Genomic DNA, 19,183 nt, shown 5'->3' with positions numbered 1-19,183 from the left:
GGGGCTGAATGGCCTGCTCCTGTTCCTAATGCAACATGCTCGAGAGTTTGAATGGGCCTCCTCCTGTTCCTGTGTAACAGGCTCGAGGGACTGAATGGGCCTCCTGTTCCTGTGTAACAGGCTCGAGGGGCTGAATGGGCCTCCTCCTGTTCCTAATGTAACAGCCTCTAGGGGCTGAATGGCCTCCTCCTGTTCCGAATGCAACAGGCTCGAGAGGTTGAATGGGCCTCCTCCTGTTCCTGTGTAACAGGCTCGAGCGGCTGAATGGGCCTCCTCCTGTTCCTGTGTAACAGGCTCGAGGGGCTGAATGGGCCTCTTCCTGTTCCTAATGTAACAGGCTCGAGGGGCTGAATGGGCCTCCTCCTGTTCCTAATGTAACAGGCTCTAAGGGCTGAATGGGCCTCCTCCTGTTCCTAATGTAACAGGCTCGAGGGGCTGAATGGGCCTCCTCCTGTTCCTAATGTAACAGGCTCGAGGGGCTGAATGGGCCTCCTCCTGTTCCTAATGTAACAGGCTCGAGGGGCTCAATGGGCCTCCTCCTGTTCCTAACGTAACAGGCTCGAGGGGCTGAATGGGCCTCCTCCTGTTCCTGTGTAACAGGCTCGAGGGGCTGAATGGGCCTCCTCCTGTTCCTAATGTAACAGACTCGAGGGGCTGAATGGGCCTCCTGTTCCTGTGTAACAGGATCGAGGGGCTGAATGGCCTCCTCCTGTTCCTAATGTAACAGGCTCGAGGGGCTGAATGGGCCTCCTCCTGTTCCTAATGTAATAGGCTCGAGGGGCTGAATGGGCCTCCTCCTGTTCCTGTGTAACAGGCTCGAGGGGCTGAATGGGCCTCCTCCTGTTCCTAATGTAATAGGCTCGAGGGGCTGAATGGGCCTCCTCCTGTTCCTGTGTAACAGGCTCGAGGGGCTGAATGGGCCTCCTCCTGTTCCTAATGTAACAGGCTCGAGGGGCTCAATGGGCCTCCTCCTGTTCCTAATGTAACAGGCTCGAGGGGCTGAATGGGCCTCCTCCTGTTCCTGTGTAATAGGCTCGAGAGGCTGAATGGCCTCCTCCTATTCATGTCTAACAGGCTCGAGGGGCTGAATGGGCCTCCTCTTGTTCCTGTGTAACAGGCTCGAGGGGCTGAATGGGCCTCCTCTTGTTCCTGTGTAACAGGCTCGAGGGGCTGAATGGGCCTCCTCTTGTTCCTGTGTAACAGGCTCGAGGGGCTCAATGGGCCTCCTCCTGTTCCTAATGTAACAGGATCGAGGGGTTGAATGGGCCTCCTCCTGTTCCTAATGTAACAGGCTCGAGGGGCTCAATGGGCCTCCTGTTCCTAATGTAACAGGCTCGAGGGGCTGAATGGCCTCCTCTTGTCCCTGTGTAACAGGCTCGAGGGGCTGAATGGGCCTCCTCCTGTTCCTGTGTAACAGGCTCGAGGGGCTGAATGGGCCTCGTCCTGTTCCTGTGTAACAGGCTCGAGGGGCTGAATGAGCCTCCTCCTGTTCCTGTGTAACAGGCTCGAGGGGCTGAATGGGCATCCTCCTATCCTGTGTAACAGGCTCGAGGGGCTGAATGGGCCACCTCCTGTTCCAGTGTAACAGGCTCGAGGGGCTGAATGGGCCTCCTCCTGTTCCTAATGTAACAGGCTCGAGGGGCTGAATGGGTCTCCTGCTGTTCCTAATGTAATAGACTCGAGGGGCTGAATGGCCTCCTCCTTTTCCTGTGTAACAGGCTCTAGGGGCTGAATAGGCCTCCTCCTGTTCCTAATGTAACAGGCTCGAGGGGCTGAATGGGCCTCCTCCTGTTCCTAATGTAACAGGCTCGAGGGGTTGAATGGGCCTCCTCCTGTTCCTAATGTAACAGGCTCGAGGGGCTGAATGGGCCTCCTCCTGTTCCTGTGTAACAGGCCCGAGGGGCTTAATTGGTCCTCCTCCTGTTCCTAATGTAACAGGCTCGAGGGACTGAATGGCCTCCTCCTGTTCCGAATGTAACAGGCTCGAGAGGCTGAATGGGCCTCCTCCTGTTCCTGTGTAATAGGCTCGAGAGGCTGAATGGCCTCCTCCTATTCATGTCTAACAGGCTCGAGGGGCTGAATGGGCCTCCTCTTGTTCCTGTGTAACAGGCTCGAGGGGCTGAATGGGCCTCCTCTTGTTCCTGTGTAACAGGCTCGAGGGGCTGAATGGGCCTCCTCTTGTTCCTGTGTAACAGGCTCGAGGGGCTCAATGGGCCTCCTCCTGTTCCTAATGTAACAGGATCGAGGGGTTGAATGGGCCTCCTCCTGTTCCTAATGTAACAGGCTCGAGGGGCTCAATGGGCCTCCTGTTCCTAATGTAACAGGCTCGAGGGGCTGAATGGCCTCCTCTTGTCCCTGTGTAACAGGCTCGAGGGGCTGAATGGGCCTCCTCCTGTTCCTGTGTAACAGGCTCGAGGGGCTGAATGGGCCTCGTCCTGTTCCTGTGTAACAGGCTCGAGGGGCTGAATGAGCCTCCTCCTGTTCCTGTGTAACAGGCTCGAGGGGCTGAATGGGCCTCCTCCTGTTCCTAATGTCACAGGCTCGAGGGGCTGAATGGGCCTCCTCCTGTTCCTAGTGTAACAGGCTCGAGGGGCTGAATGGCCTCTTCCTGTTCCTAATGCAACAGGCTCGAGAGGTTGAATGGGCCTCCTCCTGTTCCTGTGTAACAGGCTCGAGGGGCTGAATGGGCCTCCTCCTGTTCCTAATGTAACAGACTCGAGGGGCTGAATGGGCCTCCTCCTGTTCCTGTGTAACAGGCTCGAGGGGCTGAATGGGCCTTCTCCTGTTCCTGTGTAACACGCTCGAGGGGCTGAATGGGCCTCCTCCTGTTCCTGTGTAACAGGCTCGAGGGGCTGAATGGGCCTCCTCCTGTTCCTAATGTAACAGGCTCGAGAGGCTGAATGGGCCTCCTCCTGTTCGTGTGTAACAGTCTCGAGGGGCTGAATGGGCCTCCTCCTGTTCCTGTGTAACAGACTCGAGGGGCTGAATGGGCCTCCTCCTGTTCCTAATGTAACAGGCTCGAGGGGCTGAATGGCCTCCTCCTGTTCATTATGTAACAGGCTCGAGTGGCTGAATGGGTCTCCTCCTGTTCCTGTGTAACAGGCTCGGGGGCTGAATGGTCCCCTCCTGTTCCTGTGTAACAGGCTCGGGGGCTGAATGGCCTCCTCCTGTTCCTGTGTAACAGGCTCGAGGGGCTGAATAGGCCTCCTCCTGTTCCTAATGTAACAGGCTCGAGGGGCTGAATGGGCCTCCTCCTGTTCCTGTGTAACAGACTCGAGGGGCTGAATGGGCCTCCTCCTGTTCCTAATGTAACAGGCTCGAGGGGCTGAATGGCCTCCTCCTGTTCATTATGTAACAGGCTCGAGTGGCTGAATGGGTCTCCTCCTGTTCCTGTGTAACAGGCTCGAGGGGCTGAATGGGCCTCCTCCTGTTCCTAATGTAACAGACTCGAGGGGCTGAATGGGCCTCCTCCTGTTCCTGTGTAACAGGCTCGAGGGGCTGAATGGGCCTCCTCCTGTTCCTAATGTAACAGACTCGAGGGGCTGAATGGGCCTCCTCCTGTTCCTTATGTAACAGACTCGAGGGGCTGAATGGGCCTCCTCCTGTTCCTGTGTAACAGGCCCGAGGGGCTGAATGGGCCTCCTCCTGTTCCTAATGTAACAGGCTCGAGGGGCTGAATGGGCCTCCTCCTGTTCCTAATGTAACAGACTCGAGGGGCTGAATGGGCCTCCTCCTGTTCTTTTTCACTTCCCACACAACACACACTCACACACACACTCTCACACACACACTCAGATACAAATGCACACACACTCTCACACACACATTCACACTCTCACACGCACACTCACACACACACACTGTTTGAGTGTGAGTGTGTGTGTGATTGTGAGAGTGTGTGTAAGAGTGTGTGTATGTGTGAGAGTGTCAGAGAGAGTGTGTGTGAGAGTGTCAGAAAGAGTGTGTGAGTGTGTCAGAGAGAGTGTGTGTGAGTGTGTGTGAGAGGGGTGTGTGTGTGTGAGTGTGTGTGTATGTGTGAGAGAGTGTGTGAGTGTGTGTGAGTGTGTGTGTGAGAGTGTGTGTGTGTGTGTGAATGTGAGTGTGAGTGTGAGTGAATGCGTGTGAGTGTGCGTGTGCGTGTTTCTGTTGTGAGTGTGTCTGTTGTGAGTGTGTGTGTGTGTGTGAGTATGTGTGTGTAAGTGTGTGTCTGTGAGAGTGTGTGTGTGTGTGTCTGTGCGTGTGTGTGCGAGAGTGTGTGAGAGTGGTGTGTGTGTGTGTCAGTATGTGTGTGTGAGTGTGTGTGAGTGTGTGTGAGTGTGTGCGTGGGTGAGTGTGTGTGTGAGTGTGCAGGTCTGTGAGTGTGAGACTGTGAGTATGCGTGTGTGTGAGTATGTGAGTGTGTGTGAGTGTGAGTGTGAGAGCGTGTGACTGTCTGTGTGAGTGTGTGTGTGTGAGTGTGTGAGTGTCTGTGTGTGTGTGTGTGTGTGTGTGAGTGTGTGTGTGTGAGTGTGTGAGTGTCTGTGTGTGTGTGAGTGTGTGTGTGTGAGTGAGTGTGTGTGACTGTCTGTGTGAGTATGTGTGTGTGAGTGTGTGAGTGTGTGAGTGTCTGTGTGTTTTTTTTGGATGAGTGTGTCGCTGACAAGGCCCAGCATTTATTGCCCATCCCTCGTTGCCCCTTGAGAAGGTGGTGGTGAGCCCCCTTCTTGAACCGCTGCAGTCCGTGTGGTGAAGGTGCTCCCACAGTGCTGTTAGGGAGGGAGTTCCAGGATTGTGACCCAGCGACGATGAAGGAACGGCCGATATATTTCCAAGTCGGGATGGTGTGTGACTGGGAGGGGAACGTGGAGGGGGTGATGTTCCCATGGACCTGCTGCCCTTGACCTTCTGGGCGGTAGAGGTCGCGGGTTTGCTGTTGAAGAAGCCTTGGCCAGTTGCCGCGGTGCATCTTGTAGACGGTACACACTGCAGCCACGGTGCGCCGGGAGGAAGACATGTCTGTGTGTGGGTGTGTGGGTGTGTCAGTGAGTGTGTTTAAAGGTAGTTGTGTGTCGGGTCACTAACTGCCTGCCTTGCTCTATCCCCAGGGCTGCTGCCTGGTGTCAGTTTTAACCTGGATACGGACAGCCCAGTTTCCTTCTCTGAGGACCAGAGCTCCCACTTTGGTCACACGGTGACTCAGTTCCAAAACGGGTATGTCCGAACCGCAGCTCTCCCACTGACCCCTGACCCAGCCCACTGACCCCTGACCCTGCCCACTGACCTCTCACCCTCCCCACTGACCCCTCACCCTCCCCGCTCACCCCTGGCCTGCCCACTGACCTCTCACCCTCCACACTGACCCCTGACCCTCCCCACTGACCCCCTGACCCTTCCTGCTGACCCCCTGACCCTACCAACTGACCACTGGCCCTGCCCCCTGACCTCTCACCCTCCCCGCTGACCCCTGACCCTCCCCACTGACCCCCTGACCCTCCCCGCTGACCCCTGACCCTGCCCACTGACTCCTGACCCTGCCCACAGACCCCTGGCCCTACCCACTGACCTCTCACACTCCCCACTGACCCCTGACCCTGCCCGCTGACCCCTCCCCCTCCCCGCTGACCCCTCCCCCTCCCCACTTGACCCGTGATGCTGCCCAATGACCCCAGGCGCTCCCCAACGAACCCCCTGCCTCTGACCCCTGACCCTTCTCAATGACCCCTGAACCTGACCCTCCCACAGAAACACAGAAAACAGGAGCAGCAGTCGGCCATTCAGCCCCTCGAGCCTGCACCGCCTTTCAATATGGTCACGGCTGACCCTCTGCCTCAACACCATATTCCCGCTTTTATAGAAAACATTTCACGCAGTTAATTGACCGCGGCACAACCCCATTGATCCCCTCCGACACCTGCCCTGACCCCTGGCTCTCCGCAATGACCCCTGACCCACATTCCCTCAACCAAGGACTCTTTGACCCCTCTCCATTGCTTCTGAATTTCCATCAGTCGCGATGTCATGTGGCATCCACCTTGAACCCACTTCAGTCCCGTTAACCCCCCCCGCCCTGAGGTTTATGACGTGCTTGTATCGCGGTCCAGCACTGATGTGTTCAATGGCCTTGGAGAGGGTGCAGAGGTAGATTGACCACAATGGTCCCGGGGATGAGGGATATCTGTTACGTGGAGAACAAAAGAACAGAAGAAATAGGAGCAGGAGTGGGCCATTCGGCCCCTTGAGCCTGCTCCGCCATTTAATACGACCATGGCTGATCCAATCATGGACTCAGCTCCACTTCCCCGCCCGCTCCCTGTAACCCTTCACTCCCTTATCGCTCAAAAATCTATCCTTAAATATATTCAATGACCCAGCCTCCACAGCTCTCTGGGGCAGGGAATTCCACAGATTTACAACCCTCTGAGAGAAGAAATTCCTCCTCATCTCAGTTTTAAATGGGCGGCCCCTTATTCTAAGACCATGCCCCCTAGTTCTAGTCTCCCCCATCAGTGGGAACATCCTCTCTGCATCCACCTTGTCGAGCCCCCTCATAATCTGATACGTTTCCATAAGATCACCTCTCATTCTTCTGAATTCCAATGAGTAGAGGCCCAACCTCCTCAACCTTTCCTCATAAGTCAACCCCCTCAACCCCGGGATCAACCGAGTGAACCTTCTCTGAACTGCCTCCAAAGCAAGTATATCCTTTCGTAAATGTGGAAACCAAAACTGCACGCAGTACTCCAGGTGTGGCCTCACCAATACCCTGTATAACTGGAGCAAGACTTCCCTGCTTTTATACTCTATCCCCTTTACAATAAAGGCCAAGATACCATTGGCCTTCCTGATCACTTGCTGTACCTGCATACTATCCTTTTGTGTTTCATGTACAAGTAACCCCCAGGTCCCACTGTACTGCGGCACTTTGTAATCTTTCTCCATTTAAATAATAACTTGCTTTTGATTTTTCTGCCAAATTGCATGACCTCACACTTTCCAACATTATACTCCATCTGACAAATATTTGCCCACTCACTGAGTCTGTCTCTGTCCTTTTGCAGATTTTTTGTGTCCTCCTCACACATTGCTTTTCCTCCCATCTTTGTATCGTCAGTAAACTTGTCTACGTTACACTCAGTCCCTTCTTCCAAGTCGTTAATATAGATTGTAAATAGTTGGGGTCCCAGCACTGATCCCTGTGGCACCCCACTAGTTACTGATTGCCAACCTGAGAATGAACCATTTATCCCGACTCTCTGTTCTCTGTTAGTTAGCCAATCCTCTATCCATGCTAATATATTACCCCTAACTCCGTGAACTTTTATCTTGTGCAGTAACCTTTTATGTGGCACCTTGTCAAATGCCTTCTGCAAATCCAAATACACCACATCCACTGGTTCCCCTTTATCCATCCTGTTTGTTACATCCTCAAAGAACTCCAGCAAATTTGTCAAACATGACTTCCCCTTCATAAATCCATGCTGTCTCTGCCTGACCGAATTTTGCTTTTCCAAATGTCCTGCTACTGCTTCTTTAATAATGGACTCCAGCATTTTCCCAACCACAGATGTTCGGCTAACTGGTCTATAGTTTTTTGTCTGCCTCCTTTTTTAAATCGGGGCGTTACATTTGCAGTTTTCCAATCTGCTGGGACCTCCCCAGAATCCAGGGAATTTTGGTAAATTACAACCAATGCATCCACAATCCCTGCCGCTACTTCTCTCAAGACCCAAGGATGCAAGCCATCAGGTCCTGGGGATTTATCCAACTTTAGTCCCATTATCTTACTGAGTACCACCTCCTTAGTGATTGTAATTGTGTAAAGTTCCTCCCCCCTCTATAGGCGCTTGAGTATTCACCATTGGGATGTTTTTAGAAACATAGAAACATAGAAACATAGGAAATTGGTGCAGGAGTAGGCCATTCGGCCCTTCGAGCCTGCACCACCATTCAATAAGATCATGGCTGATCATTCACCTCAGTACCCCATTCCTGCTTTCTCTCCATACCCCTTGATCCCTTTAGCCCTAAGGGCCATATCTAACTCCCTTTTGAATATATCTAACGAACTGGCCTCAACAACTCTCTGTGGTAGAGAATTCCACAGGTTCACAATTCTCTGAGTGAAGAAGTTTCTCCTCATCTCGGTCCTAAATGGCTTACCCCTTATCCTTAGACTGTGACCCCTGGTTCTGGACTTCCCCAACATCGGGAACATTCTTCCTGCATCTAACCTGTCCAGTCCCATCAGAATTTTAAATGTTTCTAATAGATCCCCTCTCATTCTTCTAAATTCCAGTGAATATAAGCCTACTCGATCCAGTCTTTCTTCATATGTCAGTCTTGCCATCCCGGGAATCAGTCTGGTGAACCTTCGCTGCACTCCCTCAATAGCAAGAATGTCCTTCCTCAGATTAGGAGACCAAAACTGAACACAATACTCCAGGTGAGGCCTCACCAAGGCCCTGTACAACTGCAGTAACACCTCCCTGCTCCTATACTCAAATCCTCTCGCTATGAAGGCCAACATGCCATTTGCCTTCTTCACCGCCTGCTGTACCTGCATGCCAACCTTCAATGACTGATGTACCATGACACCCAGGTCTCGTTGCACCTCCCCTTTTCCTAATCTGTCGCCATTCAGATAATATTCTGTCTTCCTGTTTTTGCCCCCAAAGTGGATAACCTCACATTTATCCACATTATACTGCATCTGTCACCTAACCTGTCCAAGTCACCCTGCAGCCTCATAGCATCCTCCTCGCAGCTCACACCGCCACCCAACTTAGCCAGGGCTAGGGGACGGCAGGGACGCAGGACTGTAAAGGGGTGAGGGATTTTTTACTTTGTACAGTTGACCCTAACTGTTGCGCGGTCCTAATTTGACGGGCAGATACCTTTTATTGTGAATTTCACCGTGCACTTTGACCGACAGCAACAACAGCAGAGAGAGAGAGAGAGAGAGAGAGACCGCACCCAGCTCTCACCCACATCACCCGCGACCTCGGAAGGCGTGAACCCACGCAAGGTCGCAGGGGAGCGAGCTCACGAGGGGGGGTTCTGGCCGGGCGAGGCCCTGTGATATGTCCTGATCCGTACCGCGGAGAGCATTCTCCCGCGCGCACATTTCCGTGGGCACCTCCTGCCCCTCGCCCGGTTTGGTCTGGAGCGCACGCACCTGGATCCTCAGGATCTCAGAACATAAGAATTAGGAACAGGAGTAGGCCATCCAGCCCCTCGAGCCTGCTCCGCCATTCAACAGGATCATGGCTGATCTGGCCGTGGACTCAGCTCCACTTACCCGCCCGCTCCCCGTAACCCTTAATTCCCTTATTGGTTAAAAATCTATCTATCCGTGACTTGAATACATTCAATGAGCTAGCCTCAACTGCTTCCCTGGGCAGAGAATTCCACAGATTCACAACCCTCTGGGAGAAGAAATTCCTTCTCAACTCGGTTTTAAATTGGCTCCCCCGTATTTTGAGGCTGTGCCCCCCTAGTTCTAGTCTCCCCGACCAGTGGAAACAACCTCTCTGCCTCTATCTTGTCTATCCCTTTCATTATTTGAAATGTTTCTATAAGATCACCCCCTCATCCTTCTGAACTCCAACGAGTAAAGACCCAGTCTACTCAATCTATCATCATAAGGTAACCCCCCTCATCTCCGGAATCAGCCGAGTGAATCGTCTCTGTACCCCCTCCAAAGCCAGTATATCCTTCCTTAAGTAAGGTGACCAAAACTGCACGCAGTACTCCAGGTGCGGCCTCACCAATACCCTGTACAGTTGCAGCAGGACCTCCCTGCTTTTGTACTCCATCCCTCTCGCAATGAAGGCCAACATCCCATTCGCCTTCCTGATTACCTGCTGCACCTGCAAACTAACTTTTTGGGATTCATGCACAAGGACCCCCAGGTCCCTCTGCACCTCAGCATGTTGTAATTTCTCCCCATTCAAATAATATTCCCTTTTACTGTTTTTTTTCCCCCCCAAGGTGGATGACCTCACACTTTACGACATTGTATTCCATCTGCCAAACCTTAGCCCATTCGCTTAACCTATCCAAATCTCCTTGCAGCCTCTCTGTGTCCTCGACACAACCCGCTTTCCCACTAAACTTTGTGTCATCTGCAAATGTTGTTACACTACACTCTGTCCCCTCTTCCAGGTCATCTATGTACATTGTAAACAGTTGTGGTCCCAGCACCGATCCCTGTGGCACTAACCACTAACCACCGATTTCCAACCCGAAAGGGAATATTTAGTTCCCAGACCTGGTCTCCTTGCAACCACGTCTCTGTAACGTCTATCAAATCACATCCATTTGCCTCGACTTGTGCCGTCAACTCATCTATTTTATCACGAATGCTGCGTGCTTTTGGACAAAGTGCTTTTAAATTAGTTTTTTTCCCCTTGCTTGTTTCCTCTCTCCTTGAAACTCACGTTCTACAATTTTGCATTCTAATTCCAGCACCCCGGCCCCCCCCAGTGAGGATATTAGTCCCGGCTCTGTTGAAGTGCAACCCGTCCGGCCTGTACAGGTCCCACCTCCCCCAGAAGCGGTCCCAATGCCTCAGGAACCTCAAGCCCTCCCGCCTGCACCATCTCTCCAGCCACGTATTCACCTGCTCTATCCTCCTGTTTCTGTACTCTCGAGCTCGTGGCACCGGGAGTATTCCGGAGACTACTGCCGTGTGAGGTCCTGCGTTTTAATCTGTCTCCGAGCTCCCGAGACTCTGCCTGCAGGACCTCATTCCCCCTTCCCACCTGTGCCGTTGGTCCCGATGTGGACCAGGGTCTCTGGCTGGTCGCCCTCTCCTCCCAGAATGCCCTGCAGCCGCTCCGGTGACATCCTTGACCCTGGCACCAGGGAGGCAGCATACTGGAGTCACATCTGCGGCCGCTGGAATGCCTGTCAGCTCCCCTGACTACTGAAGCCCCTACCACGATAGCTCTTCCATTCTTTATAGTTTCCCCCGCACCCCTCCCCCCGCACCGTGCAGCTGAGCCACGCGTGGTGTCGCGGTCTCGCCTCTGGCTGCTCCCCCCCAGACCCACCATCGCTCCCACCGGTACTCAGAACAGAGCAGAGGTTGAAACATAGAAACATAGACAATAGGTGCAGGAGCAGGCCATTCGGCCCTTCGAGCCTGCACCGCCATTCGATGAGATCATGGCTGATCATTCACCTCAGTTCCCCTTTCCTGCTTTCTCTCCATACCCCCTTGATCCCTTTAGCCGTAAGGGCCACATCTAACTCCCTCTTGAATATATCCAATGAACTGGCCTCAACAACTCTCTGCGGTAGAGAATTCCACAGGTTCACCACTCTCTGGGTGAAGAAGTTTCTCCTCATCTCGGTCCTAAATGGCTCACCCCTTATCCTTAGACTGTGTGACCCCTGGTTCTGGACTTCCCCAACATCGGGAACATTCTTCCTGCATCTAACCTGTCTAAACCCGTCAGAATTTTAAACGTTTCTATGAGATCCCGTCTCATTCTTCTGAACACCAGTGAATACAAGCCCAGTTGATCCTGTCTCTCCTCATATCTCAGTCCCGCCATCCCGGGAATCACTCTGGTGAACCTTCGCTGCACTCCCTCAATAGCAAGAATGTCCTTCCTCAAGTTAGGAGACCAAAACTGTACACAATACTCCAGGTGTGGCCTCACCAAGGCCCTGTACAACTGTAGTAACACCTCCCTGCCCCTGTACTCAAATCCCCTCGCTATGAAGGCCAACATGCCATTTGCTTTCTTCACCGCCTGCTGTACCTGCATGCCAACCTTCAATGACTGATGTACCATGACACCCAGGTCTCGTTGCACCTTCCCTTTTCCTAATCTGTCACCATTCAGATAATAGTCTGTCTCTCTGTTTTTAACCACCAAAGTGGATAACCTCACATTTATCCACATTATACTTCATCTGCCATGCATTTGCCCACTCACCTAACCTGTCCAAGTCACTCTGCAGCCTCAAAGCATCCTCCTCGCAGCTCACACCGCCACCCAGCTTAGTGTCATCCGCAAATTTGGAGATACTACATTTAATCCCCTCGTCTAAATCATTTAATGTACAATGTAAACAGTTGGGGCCCCAGCACAGAACCTTGCGGTACCCCACTAGTCACTGTCTGCCATTAAGCAGCGGGGTGTCCGCCTCTGGAACCGTGCTATCCACCTCGCTCTGAGTCTCGCGGATGCATCATGAGAACATAAGAACATAAGAATTAGGAACAGGAGTAGGCCATCTATCCCCTCGAGCCTGCTCCGCCATTCAACAAGATCATGGCTGATCTGGCCGTGGACTCAGCTCCACTTACCCGCCCGCTCCCCGTAACCCTTAATTCCCTTATTGGTTAAAAATCTATCTATCTGTGACTTGAATACATTCAATGAGCTAGCCTCAACTGCTTCGCGATGGCTCTATCCGCCGTGCAAGCTCCGAAACGCGGAGCTCGAGTTGCTACCCGTGGGGACACTTCCGGCACACGAGGGTCGCTCGGGTTGTTCTCCTCGGAGCAGAGAAGGTCAAGGGGAGTTTGACCAGAACGGTCACGGGGCTGAGAGGCTTCAGGGACGCGGGGAGAGTGGAGAGCCTGGAACGGTTCTCCGTGGAGCAGAGAAGGTTCGGGGAGATTTGATGGAGGGCTTCGAAAAATCGTGAAGGGCTTTGGTGGAGTGAATCAGGAGAAACAGTGGTTGTCCGGCCAGCAGAACCAGAGGGCACAGATTTAAGGAGGTTGGCAAACGCACCAGAGAGGAGAGGAGATTTTATTTGTGATCGGGAAAGGGCGCGGTGGGAGCAGATTCAACAGTGACCTTCAAACCGGGAATTGGATCAACACTTGACGGGGGAAATATCGTGCCGGGCTGTTGGGGCAAGAGCCGGGGGGGAGATCGTTCTTTCACAGAGCCGGTGCAGGAACGATGGGCCGAATGGCCTCTTCCTGTGCTTTAAGAGTCGATGATTTGCTCATGGGTTCTCCTCCCTCCGATACAGGATGTTGGTTACAGCTCCTCTGATGGAAGATCGCTCAGGAGCTCCCGTTGGAGCACTCTACAAATGCACGTACAGGCAGAGAGCATGTACCAAGATCAACATAAACTGTAAGCAGGCTAACGTGATTACCTCTATTACAGAGGGGCAGTACCGAGGGAGTGCCACACTGTCGGAGGGGCAGTACTGAGGGAGCGCCGCACTGTCGGAGGGGCAGTACTGAGGGAGCGCCGCACTGTCGGAGGGGCAGTACTGAGGGAGTGCCGCACTGTCGGAGGGGAAATACTGAGGGAGTGCCGCACTGTTGGAGGGCTGGTACTGAGGGAGCGCCGCACTGTCGGAGGGGCAATACTGAGGGAGTGCCGCACTGTCGGAGGGGCAGTACTGAGAGAGCGCCGCACTGCACTGTCGGAGGGGCAGTACTGAGGGAGTGCCGCACTGTCGGAGGGGCAGTACTGAGGGAGTGCCGCACTGTCGGAGGGGCAGTACTGAGGGAGTGCTGCACTGTCGGAGGGGCAGTACTGAGAGAGCGCCGCACTGCACTGTCGGAGGGGCAGTACTGAGGGAGCGCCGCACTGTCGGAGGGGCAGTACTGAGGGAGTGCCGCACTGTCGGAGGGGCAGTACTGAGGGAGCGCCGCACTGTCGGAGGGGCAGTACTGAGGGAGTGCCGCACTGTCGGAGGGGCAGTACTGAGGGAGCGCCGCACTGTCGGAGGGGCAGTACTGAGGGAGCGCCGCACTGTCGGAGGGGCAGTACTGAGGGAGCGCCGCACTGTCGGAGGGGCAGTACTGAGGGAGTGCCGCACTGTCGGAGGGGCGGTACTGAGGGAGCGCCGCACTGTCGGAGGGGCAGTACTGAGGGAGTGCCGCACTGTCGGAGGGGCAGTGCTGAGGGAGCGCCGCACTGTCGGAGGAGCAGTACTGAGGGAGCGCCGCACTGTCGGAGGGGCAGTACTGAGGGAGTGCCGCACTGCCGGAGGGGCAGTACTGAGGGAGCGCCGCACTGTCGGAGGGGCAGTACTGAGGGAGTGCCGCACTGCCGGAGGGGCAGTACTGAGGGAGCGCCGCACTGTCGGAGGGGCAGTACTGAGGGAGTGCCGCACTGCCGGAGGGGCAGTACTGAGGGAGCGCTGCACTGCCGGAGGGGCAGTACATGAGCTGGCACTGAGACACACACACGACCGAACAGTACCAGGCGAGAGTGTTTATTCATTAGCTCATTCATTTATTAAGAATAATTATGTCTTATTCCTTTTTAATTTTAAACCAGTGCCAAAAGGATCAAACAATTTTGGTCTCTCACTGACAACAAGTCAGTCACCTCGACTGCAAGCTGTCGTAAGTATATACACTGTCCCATCAAACACTCCCAGGTCACGGGGCTAGATACAGAGTAAAGCTCCCTCTACACTGTCCCATCAAACACTCCCAGGGCAGGTACAGGGGGTTAGATACAGAGTAAAGCTCCCTCTACACTGTCCCATCAAACACTCCCAGGGCAGGTACAGGGGGTTAGATACAGAGTAAAGTTCCCTCTACACTGTCCCATCAAACACTCCCAGGGCAGGTACAGCATGGGGTTAGATACAGAGTAAAGCTCCCTCTACACTGTCCCATCAAACACTCCCAGGGCAGGTACAGGGGGTTAGATACAGAGTAAAGCTCCCTCTACACTGTCCCATCAAACACTCCCAGGGCAGGTACAGCACGGGGTTAGATACAGAGTAAAACTCCCTCTACACTGTCCCATCAAACACTCCCAGGGCAGGTACAGGGGGTTAGATACAGAGTAAAGCTCCCTCGACACTGTCCCATCAAACACTCCCAGGGCAGGTACAGGGGGTTAGATACAGAGTAAAGCTCCCTCTACACTGTCCCATCAAACACTCCCAGGGCAGGTACAGGGGGTTAGATACAGAGTAAAGCTCCCTCTACACTGTCCCATCAAACACTCCCAGGGCAGGTACAGCACGGGGTTAGATACAGAGTAAAGCTCCCTCTACACTGTCCCCATCAAACACTCCCAGGGCAGGTACAGGGGGTTAGATACAGAGTAAAGCTCCCTCGACACTGTCCCATCAAACACTCCCAGGGCAGGTACAGGGGGTTAGATACAGAGTAAAGCTCCCTCTACACTGTCCCATCAAACACTCCCGGGGCAGGTACAGGGGGTTAGATACAGAGTAAAGCTCCCTCTACACTGTCCCATCAAACACTCCCAGGGCAGGTACAGCACGGGGTTAGATACAGAGTAAAGCTCCCTCTACACTGTCCCCATCAAACACTCCCAGGGCAGGTACAGCACGGGGTTAGATACAGAGTAAAGCTCCCTCTACACTGTCCCATCAAACACTCCCAGGGCAGGTACAGCACGGGTTAGATACAGAGTAAAGCTCCCTCTACACTGTCCCATCAAACACTCCCAGGGCAGGTACAGGGGGTTAGATACAGAGTAAAGCTCCCTCTACACTGTCCCATCAAACACTCCCAGGGCAGGTACAGTACGGGGTTAGATACAGAGTGAAGCTCCCTCTACACTGTCCCATCAAACACTCCCAGGGCAGGTACAGGGGGTTAGATACAGAGTAAAGCTTCCTCGACACTGTCCCATCAAACACTCCCAGGGCAGGTACAGGGGGTTAGATACAGAGTAAAGCTCCCTCTACACTGTCCCATCAAACACTCCCAGGGCAGGTACAGCACGGGGTTAGAAACAGAGTAATGCTCCTTCTATACTGTCCCATCAAACACTCCCAGGGCAGGTACAAGGGGATAGATACAGAGTAAAGCTCCCTCGACACTATCCCATCAAACACTCCCAGGGCAGGTCCAGCACGGGGTTAGATACAGAGTAAAGCTCCCTCTACACTGTCCCATCAAACACTCCCAGGGCAGGTACAGAGGGTTAGATACAGAGTAAAGCTCCCTCTACACTGTCCCATCAAACACTCACAGGGCAGGTACAGAGGGTTAGATACAGAGTAAAGCTCCCTCTACACTGTCCCATCAAACACTCCCAGGGCAGGTACAGGGGGTTAGATACAGAGTAAAGCTCCCTCTACACTGTCCCATCAAACACTCCCAGGGCAGGAACAGAGGGTTAGATACAGAGTAAAGCTCCCTCTACACTGTCCCCATCAAACCCTCCCGGGGCAGGTACAGCACGGGGTTAGATACAGAGTAAAGCTCCCTCTACACTGTCCCATCAAACACTCCCAGGGCAGGTACAGCAGAGGGTTAGATACAGAGTAAAGCTCCCTCTACACTGTCCCATCAAACACTCCCAGGGCAGGTACAGGGGGTTAGATACAGAGTAAAGCTCCCTCTACACTGTCCCATCAAACACTCCCAGGGCAGGTACAGGGGGTTAGATACAGAGTAAAGCTCCCTCTACACTGTCCCCATCAAACACTCCCAGGGCAGGTACAGCACGGGGTTAGATACAGAGTAAAGCTCCCTCTACACTGTCCCATCAAACACTCCCAGGGCAGGTACAGGGGGTTAGATACAGAGTAAAGCTCCCTCTACACTGTCCCATCAAACACTCCCAGGGCAGGTACAGGGGGTTAGATACAGAGTAAAGCTCCCTCTACACTGTCCCATCAAACACTCCCAGGGCAGGTACAGGGGGTTAGATACAGAGTAAAGCTCCCTCTACACTGTCCCATCAAACACTCCCAGGGCAGGTACAGCACGGGGTTAGATACAGAGTAAAGCTCCCTTTACACTGTCCCATCAAACACTCCCAGGGCAGGTACAGCACGGGGTTAGATACAGAGTAAAGCTCCCTCTACACTGTCCCATCAAACACTCCCAGGGCAGGTACAGCACGGGGTTAGGTAGAGTTGACCCATGGTGTCTATAAACTCACTGAACACCTTGTTTCCTGCACTAGGCCTGCGTTCCACGTTTCACCTACGAATGCGACACCAACACCTACATTAATGGTTTCTGTGAAGTTCTGGACGCGTCTCTGACCCAATCAGGAAGGGTTCCGCAGAAACTGCCAGGTAATCGCCCCCGGCAACACCTTGCCAGACAGACCCCCGAGGGGGTCAATCATTTGGAGATGTTTCGGGGCGAGCCCAAGTTACCTCCGACGGAAATCGTTATTTTCGCAGTTGGCAGGAGTGGGCCATTCGGCCCCTCGAGCCCTGCTCCGCCATTTAATACCACCGTGGCTGATCCGATCATGGACTCAGCTCCACTTCCCCGCCCGCTCCCCGTAACCCTTCACTCCCTTATCGCCCAAAAATCTCTCTATCTCCACCTTAAATATATTCAATGTCCCAGCCTCCACAGCTCTCTGGGGCAGAGAATTCCACAGATTTACAACCCTCTGAGAGAAGAAATTCCTCCTCATCTCAGTTTTAAATGGGCGGCCCCTTATTCTAAGACCATGCCCCCTAGTTCTAGTCTCCCCCATCAGTGGGAACATCCTCTCTGCATCCACCTTGTCGAGCCCCCCCCTCATAATCTGATACGTTTCGATAAGATCGCCTCTCAATTCTTCTGAATTCCAATGAGTAGAGGCCCAACCTCCTCAACCTTTCCTCATAAGTCAACCCCCTCATCCCCCGGGATCAACCGAGTGAACCTTCTCTGAGCAGCCTCCAAAGCAAGTATCTCCTTTCGTAAATACGGGGACCGAAACTCCTTTCCGAACCGTTCGATCAGTTTGCGGCTGAGCTGTTCCTGGAGAAAAGGAGGTGCACATTCGGCCTTTCGAGCCCGTTCAGTCTTGGAACTGTTCAGTTCTGGAACTGTCGGTGTTCAGAGGGGACCTGGGTGGCCTTGTGCACCAATCGCTGACAGATAACACGCAGGTACAGCAAGCAATGAGAAAGCAAATGGGATGTTGGCCTTTATCACAGGAGGATTTGAGTACAAGAGTCAAGACTTTTTGCTGCAATTATATCGGGCCTTGGTGAGGCCACACCTTGAATATTGTGCACAGTTCTGGTCTCCTGACCTAAGGAAGGATATACTTGCCATTGAGGGAGTGCAGCGAAGGTTCACCAGACTGATTCCTGGGATGTGGGGGATTGTCCGATGAGGAGAGATTGAGTAGACCGGGCCGATATTCTCTGGAGTTTAGAAGAATGAGAGGGGATCTGATTGGAACACACAAAATTCTTACAGGGATTGACGGGGTAGATACAGGGAGGGTGTTTCCCCCCCCCCGGGGCTGGGGAGTCTAGAACCAGGGGTCACACAGTCTCAGCCATTGAGGACTGAGATGAGGAGAAACTTCTTCACTCGGAGGGGGGGTGAATCTTTGGAATTCTCTGCCCCAGGGGGCTGTGGAAGCTCAGTCTTTGAGTATATTCAAGGCCGAGATCGTTAGATTTTTGGATATTAAGGGATCAAAGGATATGGGGAGCGGGCGGGGAAGTGGAGTTGAGGTAGAAGATCAGCCATGATCTCATTAAATGGCGGAGCAGGCTCGAGGGGCCGAATGGCCGACTCCTGCTCCTAATTCTTATGTTCTTATGTAAGTCTATTCATCTCTGACTCCCTCTTTTGAATGTCGATCTGGCGATGTATGTCCATCCATCTGTTTGCTTCTCCCTATCTCTTCCTGTCTCGATCTTTCCATCCAGTGTCCGTTCACCGATGTATCTATCTCGGACTATCTTTCCCCGATCATCGCTGCGTCTGCAGGTTCAGAGGGCAGGTTTCAAAGTCCACGTTCAGGGCCAACCTTGTCATCATAGGCAGTCCCTCGGAATCGAGGAAGACTTGCTTCCACTCTTAACAGTGAGTCCTCAGGTGGCTGAACAGCCCCAATACGGGGAACCACAGTCCCCTGTCACAGGTGGGACAGACAGACGTTGAGGGTAAGGGGAGGGTGGGACTGGTTTGCCGCACGCTCCTTCCGCTGCCTGCGCTTGGTTTCTGCGCGTTCTCGGCGACGAGACTCGAGGTGCTCAGCGCCCCCTCCCGGATGCACTTCCTCCACTTGGGGCGGACTGGTCTTTGGGCCCAGGGACTCCCAGGTGTCGGTGGGGATGTTGCACTTTATATCAGGGAGGGCTTTGAGGGTGGTCCCTTGTAACGTTTCCTCTGCCCCACCTTTGGCCCGTTTGCCCGTGAAGGAGTTCCGAGTAGAGCGCTTGCTTTGGGGAGTCTCGTGTCTGGGGGGGCGTGCGGACAATGTGGCCCTGCACAGCGGAGCTGGTCGAGTGTGGTCAGTGCTTCGAT

At 53.6% G+C, this 19,183-nt stretch overlaps 1 protein-coding gene across 1 annotated transcript in view; it reads left to right on the top strand.

Annotated features, from left to right (window-relative positions):
• Window positions 1-19,183, top strand: part of LOC139241442 (integrin alpha-M-like) — a gene marked incomplete at its 3' end in the record, with an annotated part of 112,876 nt that overhangs the window by 14,727 nt on the left and 78,966 nt on the right. The window contains exon 3 of the mRNA XM_070870001.1: window positions 16,875-16,989. Within this exon, the coding sequence (XP_070726102.1) occupies window positions 16,875-16,989 (115 nt within the window). The remainder of the gene's footprint in view (window positions 1-16,874; window positions 16,990-19,183) is intronic.

This window comes from Pristiophorus japonicus, unplaced genomic scaffold (genome assembly GCF_044704955.1).
Source record: "Pristiophorus japonicus isolate sPriJap1 unplaced genomic scaffold, sPriJap1.hap1 HAP1_SCAFFOLD_1078, whole genome shotgun sequence".
Classification (NCBI taxonomy): domain Eukaryota; kingdom Metazoa; phylum Chordata; class Chondrichthyes; family Pristiophoridae; genus Pristiophorus; species Pristiophorus japonicus.
Note: the sequence above shows the minus strand (reverse complement) of the source record. Positions and strands in the feature narration are given on the sequence as shown.